The 15,437-nt window shown below is 41.8% G+C and overlaps 1 protein-coding gene across 1 annotated transcript in view; it reads right to left on the reverse strand.

Moving 5' to 3' along the window:
• The window catches only part of IGF2R (insulin-like growth factor 2 receptor), a gene marked incomplete at its 5' end in the record, with an annotated part of 52,544 nt that extends 37,866 nt beyond the window's left edge, over positions 1-14,678 (reverse strand). Inside the window, 8 exons of the mRNA XM_009576104.1 lie at positions 393-573; positions 722-884; positions 2,426-2,540; positions 4,400-4,520; positions 5,627-5,756; positions 6,174-6,272; positions 8,388-8,512; positions 14,545-14,678. Of these exons, the coding sequence (XP_009574399.1) occupies positions 393-573; positions 722-884; positions 2,426-2,540; positions 4,400-4,520; positions 5,627-5,756; positions 6,174-6,272; positions 8,388-8,512; positions 14,545-14,678 (1,068 nt within the window). The remainder of the gene's footprint in view (positions 1-392; positions 574-721; positions 885-2,425; positions 2,541-4,399; positions 4,521-5,626; positions 5,757-6,173; positions 6,273-8,387; positions 8,513-14,544) is intronic.
• Positions 14,679-15,437: the final 759 nt, after the last annotated feature.

Below are 15,437 nucleotides of genomic sequence, written 5' to 3' on the forward strand. Positions count from 1 at the left end.
GACTTCAGCAGTCTTGGATATGATTAATGCATGCTCTTGCAAAGGAAGCAGAGATGCCCTCTTGTTCAAGACAGCTTCTAAAACATCCAATCCTGATGCCACTTTACATGCAAAACTCAAGGAGGGCAAGAGGCAACACAGCACAATCTGCAATTCTGACACCAAAGTCGATGAAAGTTTCTTCCCTGTCTAGGCAACAGCCCCTACCAATCCCATCTGCTCCTTCGTTTGCTAATGCTATCCTGGTACACTGTTGTTTTTCTATACAAAACTGAGCAAAAATACTTGCACTTTGTATCAAATATTGCTTACATGACAAATAAGGGCATCAAATTAGGAAACAAAGATCAGTCATTCAGACAAGTTAACAGGGCTAAAGAGCCTTTACACACCTTAGAGTTTGGTTCTCAAATCTTCCTGCCACTTTTTGCTGGTTACTTGAAGATTTTACTTGGCAAGATGAAATGTATTCTATGTCATCCTTGCAGTTACCTGCAGTGGTTTTCCCACATACATTCAAGTAATAGTAATACTCCTCTTTGTCATCTTTGGCTAAATATGGTGTGACATAATCTGAATGAGTAAGAAAAAGAAAAGTGTTCTAAACCACAGCAGAACAGATGTAAAAAACCAAATATCTATACAGGACATTTTTCCTGTCTCTAAACACAGAACTGGAAAACTGGCTAGTCACACCACACAAGAAAAATAGTGAGCTTACCTGGAAATTGTGCAAGTGGTCTTAAATCAATGGAGATATCATGTTGCTCATTAGTCAGAAGACAGCTCCTACTCTCCAGGTAATCCCTGTGACAGGCATACTCAGTAATCCACTCAATTTCATACCGGCAATTTGTTTTTGCTGTGAGTTTGGGACCTGCACTCTGATACAGAAGTGAACAGAATTTAAATTACAAGTACAGAGACTTATTTGAAATATAATCTTTAAAGCAACAGTAACACATTCGTTTAGGGTCAGTAATGACTAACTTCACCTGTAAATTGCTTAACAGCTGCAAACATTGTCTCTGGCCTCTCAGAAATAGGTGTTGAGAAGAAAGTAAAACAGCTCTTATTAATGATGTGGCAAAGGAGAAGTCTAAACAGAGGTAAAGTATCAGGCATTAGCAGAAGATCAGCAGCAGTAACAGCACATTAAAAAGCATTTTTCCTTAACATGTTGGCAAAAGCAGAGATAGGTGAGCCCAAATTGCTAAGCACAGCTTGGATTGTGTTTGTCTCAGAGGAGTCCTCAAAGAAGAGAGCAGAGATCAAGTGTTCTCCGAAAGCAAAGCAGCCTCTTAAACACTGATGTTTTAGCAACTTTGATTCCCTCAGTCCAAATCAAGACTGAAAGACGTTTGAGAATCCTTTAGCCAACACTTTCGTCGGATGCATTTTCTGTAGTGAAATATTTTTGCACCTCTGGGAGAAGGGGTACTCTTGTTTTTCCTCACTTTAAAGTGAAACATTTAGAAGCTCACCTTGTTTCGTAAATCTGTATTTCTGCCACCCACTAAAACAACAGGCAGATACACAGGTAAAGTATCAGATAAGTTACAGGCACAAGTAACATTAGCATTCATATTACATGTGTGCATAGCTGTAGTGAGGTATTACAAAGTGACAGTAGAGAAAGGTCTATGGTTTGTTTCTGCAGCGATGAGGATGCAGTATGGTACCTATCTAGGTCAGATGAGAGACAAAACATTAAACCAAAAGTTAGCCAGATGAGAGTTCTTCCTTCAGTAACCTTCTGCAACCAAAAGCATCATGATATGAAATGGCAGAACATTAGCAATAGCCACTCTGGCCCAATTTAAGGAGTGTGGGTGGCTGAGATTACCTGACATCACATCAAAGTGATCATCATACTGCATTGAAGCTAGGCTAAAACTGTGTCCTGCAAAAACTGCTTAACACTACAAATTTTACTTTAAGGTAATAGGAGTTCATGAGCCTGCTTAGTAAATGACAGACTTTTGCCATGCAATAACATTTGCTAGCTACATTTTTTTCCCCGAGGAAGGCCAGATTAATAAAGAAACAAGTAACAGACAACAGTTGTAAGCATGCCTAGCCTGACTGATGATGGAAGAGTGCTCATGAGCAAGCAGAGCTCTGGGCCAAGAATTAACACTGTACTAGTTCTGTTCTACTCTCAGAGGAAAGCTTTGAATCCAGAAAAGGACAACCAAATTCACCAAAACAAGAAAGAACACACCCCTGGGAAAATTCTATTCAAGTTCTTGTTTATTTCTTCTATTCTTCACAAAATCTTCTAGAATTTATTTAGATTCCTACACTCTCCACAAGCTGCAAACCAGGAGGATTTCTGTTCCCTTCAGCCTTCAACAAAAATGAAAGATATTGCACACAAAAGTTAAAGAACAACATTTAACACAAACTAAAACAGCAAAGTTACCTCTTCTCCCCTCTTTGATGGGCACACAAAAGTGATCGTCACTGCTGGGTTATGGCTGAGGCAGAACTCTGGCTTTTCTTCATCACCATATATTCTCTCATAACTCAGTACCAGTCTAGAAACAGAAAATGGAAAACAATGGAATACAATTAAGACACTACGCACTGTATAGAAGCAAGACATTTTTGAAAGAATATCTGCCCTTTGCTAGATACTCAGGCAGGGTATACCAAAGTAGCCCTGCTCCTGAAAGATTATTTTTATGGAGGTCTTCAACCTTACAGTTAACCAAAATAGAGATTAAGACAGTCCCAGCAAAATTACTTAATACAGCATCCTCTTGCACCCCAGTTAAGACTATGCTCAATGCCTTGTAGCCTGTATTGTAGCGGTAATTTGGCTGATAGTCACAAGAACGCTCTAGCTTTGCTCTCAGACTGCTGGAGAGCAAATGGATAAACACTCTTGCAGCTTTTGGAAGCAATAACCACTCATGTTTTACCACATTCCTTTACCACATTCCTATACTTTACCACCTCTGTATGTATAATCTCTTTCCATTCTGTCCCCAGAATTAAAGGCAAGACAAACTCATTAGCAAATTGACAGGAGCAAGCAACTGGGACAGATCAGACAAGGCAGGAATAGGAGAATGAAACATGGTATCTATCTGACAGGGAGAGACAAATGGCAAGATTACTTGGACGAGAAAACGAGAGCAACACAACTTCCCGACTAAGCATTACTGTTCTATACAATCTAACAGGCAGAATACAGCAGCTCACAGAGGGGTGACAGCCTGGCTTCAGGTTAGCCACAGCTCTAACTGGCCTCTCTATACCTTAGGACACAGATATACAATCATCTTACTCTCTTCCCAGGCCACCCTAGTCTGATTGAGGACATAAAATGAATTTTCTACATGAGCTCTTCAATCCTAGCAGGGATAAGATAAAGCTTTCTCGCGAAGCACTTTTAGAGAGTACTAGTTGCACTTTAATGTGAGAAAAGCTTACACTTCCTCAGATGTAAGCTTCTGCCTTGGTACAGAACACTTCAGCCACTTGTTTCATGCTGGGGGAAAAGCCCTGCAACGAAGGACTAAACTTCCTTCGTAAACCAAAAGAAAACCCACAACCCTGTCACTGAAATAACCCTGTTATTAACCTGGTTTATACTGCTTGTTTTCTTCAGCTTGCATCTGAGATAATGAGTACTGCAGAAGTCAACAGGGTACTATTGAAGCTACAGGCAAGGTAAGCAGGCTTAGATGACCTGAAGCTCAGAAAGATCAGCATGTTAAGTCCCATGAGGCACATTGGGTTGTTTGGGTGGTTTTTTGGTGTGTTTTTTGTTGTTGTTGGTTTTGGGGTTTTTTTTGGTTGTGTTTTTTTTCTTTCAAGCTACACTTCCAGCACAAAAGGCAACGAACAGAACAGAGGCAGCAAAGAAACAGTTCCTCCTAGCCCCAGCTCTGCCACCACCCAGAACAATAAGTCTTGCATTGCTTATCTATTTCTTCTCTAAAGAACTCATTAATGCAAAAATACAGAGGAGCAACATCCATCAACTTTTAAAGTACTCCCGCGCAGTAGAGTGAGCCAAATACAGTGTGTAAACCCACAGAGAGCCACGTGCATTTACCCTGTGGGCCCTCAGACAGTAGGCAGATGGGGTCAAATCTCACTCTTCTGCTTGTGGGCAGACAGCAGTAATCATCCCTCGCTTCTGAGAGTTTTGCAATTCTGTAAAAAGGAGTCTTTCACAATGAAGAAGAAAATTTGATCTGTTATGGCAGTACAACAGGATGCCTGAAAGACTCTGCCCTGCCAGTATTTGAAGAAATTTTTCCTGCCAATGCTTCAAAATCTAAGTGGTATAAGTTTTAGAAGATGCACCTGTTACCAAGACTGCTTTTTCCAGCCCAGATGACTGAGAAGCATTCACAGAAGTATCACCACGAAAATTACATACCTGTCTTTGTCATGAAGTTTCAGTTGTTCCTGTGGACGGCCAACATCATAAGCCTGACCTTCGTGTAACAAGCAAGCAGCACTGCCAGCAGGGCAGTTTCTGGTCTCTTCACTTGAACTTCCTGTTATAGAATATAGAAAACAGAATATAGGACTCAGTTTCTAAGCCCCGCTCTACCTGAAGTATCTTGCCATTTTATCTGTGGGCTCACTTACCATTCATTGCTTTATCCTTTTCTAAAAATAACTTTAAAACGGATTACATTAAAATGTGAAACTGGCAAGACAAAATGTGAAGTTCTTGCGATATACAGGGGGAAGTTCATGCTGCCCTGTTTTTGGACAGTAAATTCATAAAAATTCCGGCTGACTGCAGCTAGTTTCCAGTTGCTAGTACAGCTGCTGGATGCGTAGGGCTTTGAGAACTTCTAGAAATGTGCCTAGTATTTTTTTTTTTTCCCACAACACCAAAATGATACCAAGTAATGGATAACCCTTCCTCACAGGGAAGGTTTTTCCCCTTTGTTTCTTACAAACCAACTTACTCAAAGCTGTCAGCAAGAAGTTTCAGACTAATGGGATTTTTAAAAGAACAGACCTGCCACTAAAACTAGAAGTATTAAATCCTTAACAGGGGCACAAAATACATATTTAACTGCAGAGTAAAAAACACAGTGGGAGGATACAGCTAAACGAGCCTTTTCAGCAAGTATCAAATGAGTGATTTTGCTGGTTTAATTCCTTACATATGCAGCTCCCAACTGACACGAAAGTGCTAGCCATGCACCATTACTTACCCAAGCACCTAAACACCATTTTAGAGGCATCTCAGGACACTCACTTGGAACTAAGCAACAGCCCCAGTTGGAGTCCAAAGTAATAAATTTAGAGCACATGAAGTGCTATGAACCATCTCGGTCCTATTTGGCAGCAAACAGAAGCAGCTACAAGACAAGCTGAGCTCTTCCACTCAGTCCAGTTTAAGTCAACTTCTCTAACAGTACTTGCCCATCCAGAAGGGGCATATCTCTGAACACTGCAACAGTTGGAGAGTAAGACTTGGCTTCACAGAAAGCAGCCTTCAAATCATCAAAAGTAGCTTGAAACAATAGTGCAAGTTCTAAAATACTGATATTTGGTCATAGGACAACCTCAACTGAGGCACTGGGAAAGAACCACACTACTAGAAATTTATACACCGACGGGTGACACAAGCAAGTGTTCACACCTAAGTCCCTGCAGATGTTTATGAACAAGGAATCATCATCAGAATCATCCACCAAGTAGTGTCCTGAAACTTGGATGAGAGGATTCAAGTCATGTTTCTTCAAATCTTCATCAAACACATAGCAAGGGACCTGGAACAACAACAAAAAATTACATGCAATCCATGCTACACAAGTAGGGAGAAGTTATGAACAGGTATATATAAAGCCAAGTTAATATGTGGAAAAGGTTTTTACTTCTGGAAGCTCAAATACTTAAAACTAGACTTAAAGCTAGACATGCTGACTAAAATGACGCATCCAGAGTTAGACTGTTCTGCACTAACCTTTAGAAGAGTTTTACATAAACAACCATGCAGATGACAAAAAAGGTTGAAGAGTTATTTAAAATTCTCAGCTCCACCCACTTCCAACAGATGCTTTATATGCCTATGAAAAAGTTAGGTCTATGGAGGTTGTTGGGATTCGTTTAGGGTGGGGGCAGGTGGTTAGAGTAAAATTGCCAGATGTGTGAAGAGTAACTTCTGCGTGGATAGAATCATAGATTACCTCTTTCACAGGTTTAAACAAGTCTTTCTTGCAAGCCACAAAGGTCCTCCATTCAAAATAGTGCACACACTCTGTTGCTGTTACAAATTCAGGGGTACCCTATTTAAAGGAGAAAAAATAATTCTTTCAAAAACAGACTTCAGTTTTATTTTACATCTGCAGACAGCAAGAAGTTCATTCAAGAGATTAAGAAAAACAGAATACAGCATGTCACAGAGTAGGCATACACTTTCTTAATAGCACTTGTTAACAGCGAGTTTGTTATTTAATAGCTTTGTTGGTAAACTCAGGAAGATGCAGGGTGCCAAATCCTTCTCAGTCTGCATATGCACCAATTCTCAAATTAACATGTGCCAGTCCTAATATGCAGTAATTGTACTACATCTTTTAGAAGCACTCACTACGCCAATTGATATTGGCAGAAGCACCAGTCACATCTAGTTACTAGAAAGGAAAACACCAATGCAAATGTGTATAAATAGATGAACAGCAAAGCAATGCATGGTTTACCAGTTTCCTGTCTCTTATCCTACAAAGAAGACTGATTAGCAATCTCTTCTGCTACTGTCGTGGTTTACCCCCAGCCAGCAAATAAACCCCAAGCAGCCGCTCACTCACACCCCCCTCCAGTGGGATGGGGGAGAGAATCGGGAGGGCACAAGTAGGAAAGCTCCCGGGTTGAGATAAAAACAGTTTAATAATTGAAATAAAACAAAGTAGAACAGTAATAATAACAATGAGAACAACAACAGTAACAGAATATAAAGGCACCGCCTCCCCGACCGTGTGTCACGAACAGGGGCAAGCCCCTCCCCCCCCACCTGGTTTTCATACTGAGCATGATGTCACATGGTATAGAATACCCCATTGGCCAGCTGAGTCCACCACCCCGGCTGTGCTCCCCCCAGCTGTGCTACCCCCAGTGCAAATACCACTGAGCAACAGCCAAAGCATCAATGGGCCATGAACACTCCTTTCACACCAAACCCAAAACACGGCACACCCCCCAAGCTACTGGGAAGAAAGTTAACTCTGTCCCAGCCGGAACCAGGACAGCTACACAGAAAGAATACCTCTGATCTCAGCTACTTATTTTTATAGGCTCATGTTATACACATTTGTACCTATCTCAAGATTTTTCCATTCTCCCTCCATCACCTCAGCTAGAAGCACTTTAGCATATTTAAACTGATTCCTTCTCCGTTTAAGCCTGCCATAAAAGTGTTGGAAACAAGTTGTTCCAGACACTATTGCAAAATCCTTTTACTAGGTCACATGAAGAACAGGTGTTAGAACTACGCTAACTAGAAGAAGTTTGAAGATCATTATGATCTGGTGTTACAGCTGGAGTTGAGCAATAATTTTTAGTTTAGTTTAAAGAGTCATCTGCTGAAACAGAACAGGAAGCATTTAAATCTCTGCTGCACTGGCACTTTGTTTGAATTGGCTAGATTTCCAAGAGGGGGTGTGCAACGGCATCATCAGTGCCAACAGCGGCACTAATAAGTACTTATCTCTGATACACAAATATGTAAACTGATCACAGCCTGTACAGAATACCAAGCTGTGGTATCAGTTAAGTGTGTGGAAGGTGTAACTCCAAAAGCACGTGGAGGTGAACTGCAGACACACATGCCCCTAGGAACTTTTTGGGGATCTCCATTCACACTTTAAACAGATTCTCACAAGCAACTACTCCCCCAGAAGCCCAGCCAGATGTGTAAGCACTCTTAGTTCAGCTACGTGCAGACAAAACCTAACGCTTACTGTTGTCAGCTACGTTGGCCCATAACAGAGGTCAGTCATTCTCTTCAATGCTGTTCTATTAAACAGCCATGCTAGGTCCACAGCTTGGGCACAGCCAGCATTTAAACAATAGCTCTCATTGTTACAGCACCCTGTACACTGTTGACTCATTCCTCCATATTATGCTATTGAAATACTAGAGTGCAATTCCTGTAAAAACATTAAAGACCCAGAAGAGCCTGTGATCAGCGCTAAGCTGCAGATCTGCAATTATTTTTCTATGGGGACTGAATTTTGAAAGCCACTGTAGATAATGACCTTAATTTGGTACTAAAACATAACTGGCTCTTCCTTAAGCTATGAAGCTCAGCAATTAGTACATCCACGAGTACAGCAAGTCTTGTTAAAAAGCAAGTTAGAAGTACTTGCCATTTCCATTGAAGATAAGAACACGTGATTTAGACTTACCAGTGTTTTCCCACACAGGAAGTTAATGTTGCTTTGAATTTGGTGCTGACTGCCTTGCTGCAAGCAGTTATGTGTAGTGTTGAGTTCCAGAAGAGTTTCAGAAACTTTTTGCAAGCCTAAGTCACCTAGGGTTTAAAAACAAAACAAAAAAAACCCAGAAAACAGGGGTTATCATAATACAGCGCCTTCACAGAAGCTCGACAGACAGGCTCTAATTTCAAGCACTGAGCAGCACAAGACATACCAGTCCACCTGAAGACAGTCTTTGAAAAGAGCACAGCTGACGACCTTCCTTCTAGTTATTGTGATTTGGAAGACAGATCCAAGTTAAGATAGTGTTTGATATCTCTAATCACACTTCTACTTTCTCAAAGGTTTTTAGCAAACACTTTGAATGTTAAGAAGCCCAACAGCAGGCGCTACTACAAACTAGCCTTAGGAACAAGGGACTCCATCAGAAAACTGTTACCAACTAGTTTCAAGTACCACAATTCAATCCTTCCTCCCACCAGCTTCTATTTATCAGCTTTTTAGCCTTTAAGCCATTTATACAAATAGCATTGGCACAATATGAGAGAGAGTCTGTCATAGAATGGTTTGGGTTGGAAGGGACCTTCAGCTACATCAGGTTGCTCAGAGCCCCCTCCAGCCTGACCTTGAATGTTACCAGGGATGGGGCCTCTACCACCTCTCTGGGCAACCTGTTCCAGTGTTTCACCACCCTCATTGTGAAAAATTCCTTCCTTATACCTCATCTAAATCTACCCTCTTTTAGTTTAAAACCATTCCCCCTTGTCCTATCATAACAGGCCCTGCTAAAAAGTCTGTCCCCATCTTTCTTAGAAGCTCCTTTTAAGTACTGAAAGGCTGCAATAAGGTCTCCCTGGAGCCTTCTCTTCTCCAGGCTGAACAACCCCAATTCTCTCAGCCTGTCCTCACAGAAGAGGTGTCTCATCCCTCTGATCATCTTCGTGACCCTCCTCCGGACCTGCTCCAACAGGTCCATGTCTTTATTGTACTGGGAACCTCAGAACTGAAGGCAATACTCCAGGTGGGGTCTGACTAGAGTGGAGTAGAAGAGCAGAATCACCTCCCTCGACCTACTGGCCACACTTCTTTTTATGCAGCCCAGGATACGGTTGACTTTCTGGGCTGTGTGCACACATTGCCGGCTCTGCTTACATCTTAGTCTTAAGTCTACTCAATGAAGAACCCATTGGTGCCTGGGCACAGCCACTGTACTGGCATTGCCTGCAGACAAACCGAACACAGATCCACTGCCTCAGTGCATGTCCCCCAGCAGGTCCCATCCCCTTTAGCACAGTCTGCATGCTGCATGAAGGCTGGGGTCAGTGCTGTGTCACTGCGCATCACTCTCCTCCCCAGCACCTGACACGAAGGGGAAAGGTGGAACACATTTCAAGTCATGATGAGCATCAGCTCTGGCCACTGAAATGTTCCTGCTCAAATCTATTTTGGTTTGCAAAGCATCAAGCCCTTTTAGATCTAGCATGCCAACTCCACCCTGTCCATTTTCGATACGTAGCTTTTAATTCTGCAAAGAGTTTGGGTTGAACTATTGAGAATGCTATAAAATGCGAGTATTGACCACCTTCCCCCTTTACATTTTTGTTGATGTCTACACTAGGGAGAAAGCAAGTCAAATCTGTAATTGCTGCAGACAGCAGCTTTGCACCTAGGCCAGACGTTGTTTCATCTTAAAAACACACTCGTTGGAACTTTGCCCAGTTTGTTATCTTCTCACTCAAGGCAAGCAAAACTACACTACACTCAAGTAATACAGCCTTGAGAGCAAAAGGAGCAGAAGTAAGCAAACTGGGCAGGAAGAGGGTACAAGAACCTCAAAAATACAGTCAAGGCAATATTCTGCAGAAACACCACTCCAGGCACCCATACTCAAGGCTGTTAAAGGCTGCCAGTGATTCTCCCACTGATGGACACTGTTTGGCATCTTTCCAAAAAGTTCCCCAGCACTATTTTTCAATGCAGTCCTGCAAAGGAACTGGGAAGAGATCCATTTGTGACTGTTTCTGATGATCATCGGTTGCATTGAACTGTAGCAGAGAGAAAGCGACTATAGCCACCAAACTTGCAGGTAAAGCTGAAACAGTGGCAGTCTGAATGGAAACTTGATGCTAACCCACACAGCATCCCCTCAGTAGCTCAGGGCTCTTCTATTCACGCTGCATATGCTTACGCTAACTGCGTTACAGGAAGGCACACTAAGATGCTCATACCTAAGCAGCCATTCACAGCACTCCCTGTATAACCAGCGTGACAAGTACTACAGACCGTTCAATAACCCTCCGCCTTCTCAAGGGAAGGTAAGAGTGGAGATGTGCCAGCCCAGAAGAATGGCAACGCAGACTAAACCTGTACATGCGTGCATGTGCACAGGCTGAGAACCTGAAACACTGGAGCATGTTACCATCACTGCGGTTCAGTACCACCTTCCAGGCACCTGGAGGCTGTCAGTGGTTCATGCCTTTTATATTTCCTGGCACTCTTGTTATCAAAAGGCTATCTTCAGGTTTTAAGACTTCCAGCACTGGTGCTCACAAAGGTGCCATGCAGCCCTTTTAAACCTAAAACCTACATTTGAGGGCAAGATTTCTATTTATCACATCATTGTTTACAAGATGTTGGCAAAGTGTCCTCTTTTCTTCCCTAGGTTAGCAGAAGGAAGCCAACACAACTTTCTAGTCAAAAGAGCTGCGTATAGTAACAATATGCACACATGATTAAAAACTCTCTGGTTATAAATGTACACAATTTTAAGCCCCAACTTAGCAGAGAACTTATGGCAGCACCATCTGACGACTTACCTCAATGCTCTGTAAGCGTTAGTATGATATTCAAGAAAAATCAAGTCAGTACATCTTTTTTACTACAGGCCAATATGCATGCTCTGCTCCTCTTTGCATGCTTAAAACTAGTTTGGGAACTTGCTAAAAGTTTTAGCAAGAATGTCTTCAGTGGCACATGACTCCTCCCATCCCTGCTCACAGAGCAAGTAGTCTCATGAACCATCCCCTCACACCATCAGCTTCCCACGAGCTTCCTTCCAGAGCACCAGTTCTGCAACCACCTTTACCATAACATCAAGCTCTCTCTTCAATGATCACACATTTCTTCACGACTTTAGAGATGCATTCCTTCCACAAAGTAACATACTAAAATCAGCTAGTACAGCTCACAAAAATTAGCACCAGATACTTCATATTACACAGTTGTGCTAAACCAGTATCTGCACTGCCCACAACACCTTTTACTCATTGACTTCTTTATCTGTTCAGCTGTTTGGAAGGAGAAAGGCAATCATGGAAGACATCCAATCAATTGTCCAGAAGAAGGGGGCATTTAGGTGGCAGCTATCATTTCATGTTCAGTCCTTCTACTACAGCTGGACAAAGCGCACGTTTCACCACTCAGGTTAACAAACAGTTATGGTAATATTTGCACTTTTAATTTTAGTAGTAGTTCAACTAAATGGCACATGAGTCACTAGGCGTCACACTAAGTTAAATAAGTACCACGTCATTTCCATCCTCACCAACGTTCAAGAACTAAGCATTTGCCTACACCTTGAAAACTTCCAAGGTCCATCAATGAAGCTGAAGAGCTTTTTCTAGGAGAGGCCTTTGGGGTCTCAGCACCCCATGTCAGTATATCACACTGACACACAGTTAACATCAGCCACAAGGCTTCCCTTGGACACAGACTGATCACAGCCACAGAGCATACGGTCTTACCCCCTGTCAAAGCTGGGATCAACAAACAGAACCAGCTCTATAGCTGTTACCTCTTGCATAGCTGTTATTTAAAAGCAAAACTATTGTTTGCAGTGAAAGCTTCTTTCTGAAAGAATGATTTGAAGAAATCTTACAACTTAGCGAAGTTTATCAGCTGGCAAATTGCCCTTCTTCCCCAGCTCAAAGCCCTTCAGCTACACTCAGCTTTGGCATACAATTAATCTCATATCAGCTGGACTGTTTGAAGACTGGTATGCGGCTTAGCTTCCAGGTAACTGGAATCTACAGTAGGATTCTACACCTGCCTAGATGTGGATTAAGGAGATTCTTCTTTTCTCATTAACAGTGACTATTTTTTCTTTTTTTTTTTTTTTTTTAAGAGGTTTGATAATCCATTAGCATGATCTCAACTCAGTGTGATGGTGCTGAAGCTCCAATGCAACTAGAGGCAGTACGATGAAGCATGGCAGGCATCACTAGTAAGCCTCAGACTTACCATAAACAAGACAAAAACTTAGACAATTTGATCAATAAAATAACGCAAAATTCAATGTTGATGTTAACCGCACTGCCTTGATTTCTTAATTTATTGCAGGGTGGTTAAAAACATATCTTACTTGAACAGGATTTGTGGCTTAACCCTCGAGAATCAGTTCAAACAGCCTCTGCAAGACCAAGTTATGATTGTTGCCAAATCCTCTTCCAGCCAGTAGCAGTCAGGCAGTAAGACACTCAAGGTTTGCATACAGTGGAATATTTGATGCTGCTCATGGTCATCACCCAGCTCTATTCTCCCTTCCTCTTTCCACAAGAGGTGTGGAACAAAACCTACACAAGCCTCTCTAGGTCTCACACTTTCCTGGGGACAACAGGCTTCCTCAACCTGCCACATTCCAGGCTCACTCAGAAAAGCATGTGAAAACAGATGCCCGGATGCTGCTTCCTTTTGTAATCCACAGGCAACTGAAGCCTCAACTGCATATAAGTTGAGACCCACATCAAAGCTGTACATTTTAGGAATTAAACACATTAACAGCGTCCACATTAACAGCGGTCTACTCAGATGTCACGCTCCTCAGAGTAGGAGTTGCTACTATATACAACTGCAGTTTGAACTCAGATACATTTAACCAGTCACCCCAGAAAACTCTGGAGCTTGGATATACTGCACTACATAAAAAAACCACATGCAGCCATGAACAGAGATATACTTTTATTCATGCACCCAGTGATTTTATAAGCCTGGGTCGCAACACTATTAGTTTGTTTGAAAAGCGCTGATTGACCACAGCCTGAAACCAAAGTATCTCTATAGTAAATGGAGAGAGGTGGGGAGAATGGAGATTAACTAGCTACTGCGCATCTGCATGCAGGCGAGAATCATCTTTCTCCTCTCCATCTTCCAGTAGTTCAAGCTCAAACACTTTTACTGAAGACTCATAGCTTCTCTTAAGAGCTGTCTGCCAATGGAAAGCAAGACTGGCAAGCATGTTAGATTCAGACTTCAGATCTGCAGGACTAAGAGTCTGAAGAGATACTACTCTTCAGAAAGCTATTGCTTTATTCTATTAGAAGTAACAGTCAACTATCAGAAAACCTCTTCATCAGTATTCATATATTATCTTTTCATTAGCTGAAGCACAGAAGCAACCTTGAAAGCGACATGCATTGATGAAAATAAGCACACAAATACTGTTCAGAGCACAAGCTGCTTGTGATTGATGAAACCATGTGCAAGCACGTGTATAGGAATATGCCAGTTTCATATTTAGATCAGCATGCAGAAGTCCACCACTCCTCAGGATACCAAGGACATCTGCGAACTACTGAAGCAGCCACCAGATTTGACAAGTGTAACCAAAAACAGAGGATTGCATGTAATCATGTAATTGACTTCTGTTCTGTGAGTAACAACTTAAAAGACAACAGCCAGAAGCTTAGGAATACTCTAAGATTGCATTACAGAGAGTAACCTGACTCTGAACAAAGAGCTGATGTAACATCACGCTAGGCTATGGTATAGTTTAGAGCTAGAACTCAAGCTTTATCCTGTGTTCAGTATCAAGCTTCAAACAACGCTGTGAACAGTGCAGGTTCTGCCACAGGTAGATGCACTTATTTCTGCTTGAGATAGCCTTGCACAGTTTCACACTAGAGTACAGTTAGCTAGACCATAAGGTAAGTTTCACTGTCCTGTGAAGTGATTATCTGCAGTCAGATCATGTCTTCCCAAATCTCCCCAGTAACTCTACAACAGAATGAAGTTTTACACTGTTCTGAGAAGAAAAAAATCTTTGCTAATATGTCAAAGTTTGCAGTAGTTGTAAGACCATCCATTAACATGACTCTGAACTACTTATGAGGAAGGATACTTGTTTACTTACCTACAGACAGATAGGTCTTCTTATTGATGTCATACGCACAGACTGCACTTGATCTTCCACACTCCTCAACACCAAAACAGAAGTTTATTTTATAAAGCACATGTTTGTCTACATCAATTGCTTCCCATGTGTAACTGAAAAGAAAAAAAAGCCTGTCAGTTGGTATTCATATTGTCTGCACTGCCATCCTCTAGACACCAGTCCCTGAAATAACCAAGTTATAAAGCTAAGAGCACCACTAATTCAAGTTTCATATTTGTGTTCTATATCAGTAAATACCAGAAATAATTGTTACTGTGTCAGGGCCAAGAACAAAACAGATTTAACCACTTGAGGAACATATCAGGTCCATTTTCCCCTTTCTTGAACACCCAACTGCCCATTCTTCCCCCTCAAATCTCTGTGAAGGCCACTCTGACTAGGTATATCACAGGTGGTGAACCTTTTTCCTTGAGAGCCTGATAAACTTCTCAAACATCTCTGGCAGGCTGCACACTACTGTACTTTATCAATACACAATAACAGTGGCAGAAGTGCTAAGTCTAAGTGGAACAGAACAGCCAGCCACATCCTGCCTGCCAGCAGTGGAGCCACCTACCTTCAGGGTCAAAATTGGGGTTGAGATTCTCACAGCATTCAGACGGAAAGATGCTAATAATGCTTATTAGGGTCTAGCTGCACCTTTATCTATTTTTTTAATATATATATATCTCTATCTCAATACTGAAAGGACTGTTTCTGAAGGGCGATGTCAGAAGCTGGAAAGCAAGCAGAGCTATCCACGAGAGACTCAATGAAAGATCACAATAGCTAGCTACAGCCATATCAGAAAGTCAGCTGCCTAAAAACTGATAAAGGAACATGAAGCTCTGGTTAAACACAATGGGGAATAA

This window comes from Fulmarus glacialis, unplaced genomic scaffold, assembly GCF_000690835.1.
Source record: "Fulmarus glacialis isolate BGI_N327 unplaced genomic scaffold, ASM69083v1 scaffold11394, whole genome shotgun sequence".
NCBI lineage: Eukaryota > Metazoa > Chordata > Aves > Procellariiformes > Procellariidae > Fulmarus > Fulmarus glacialis.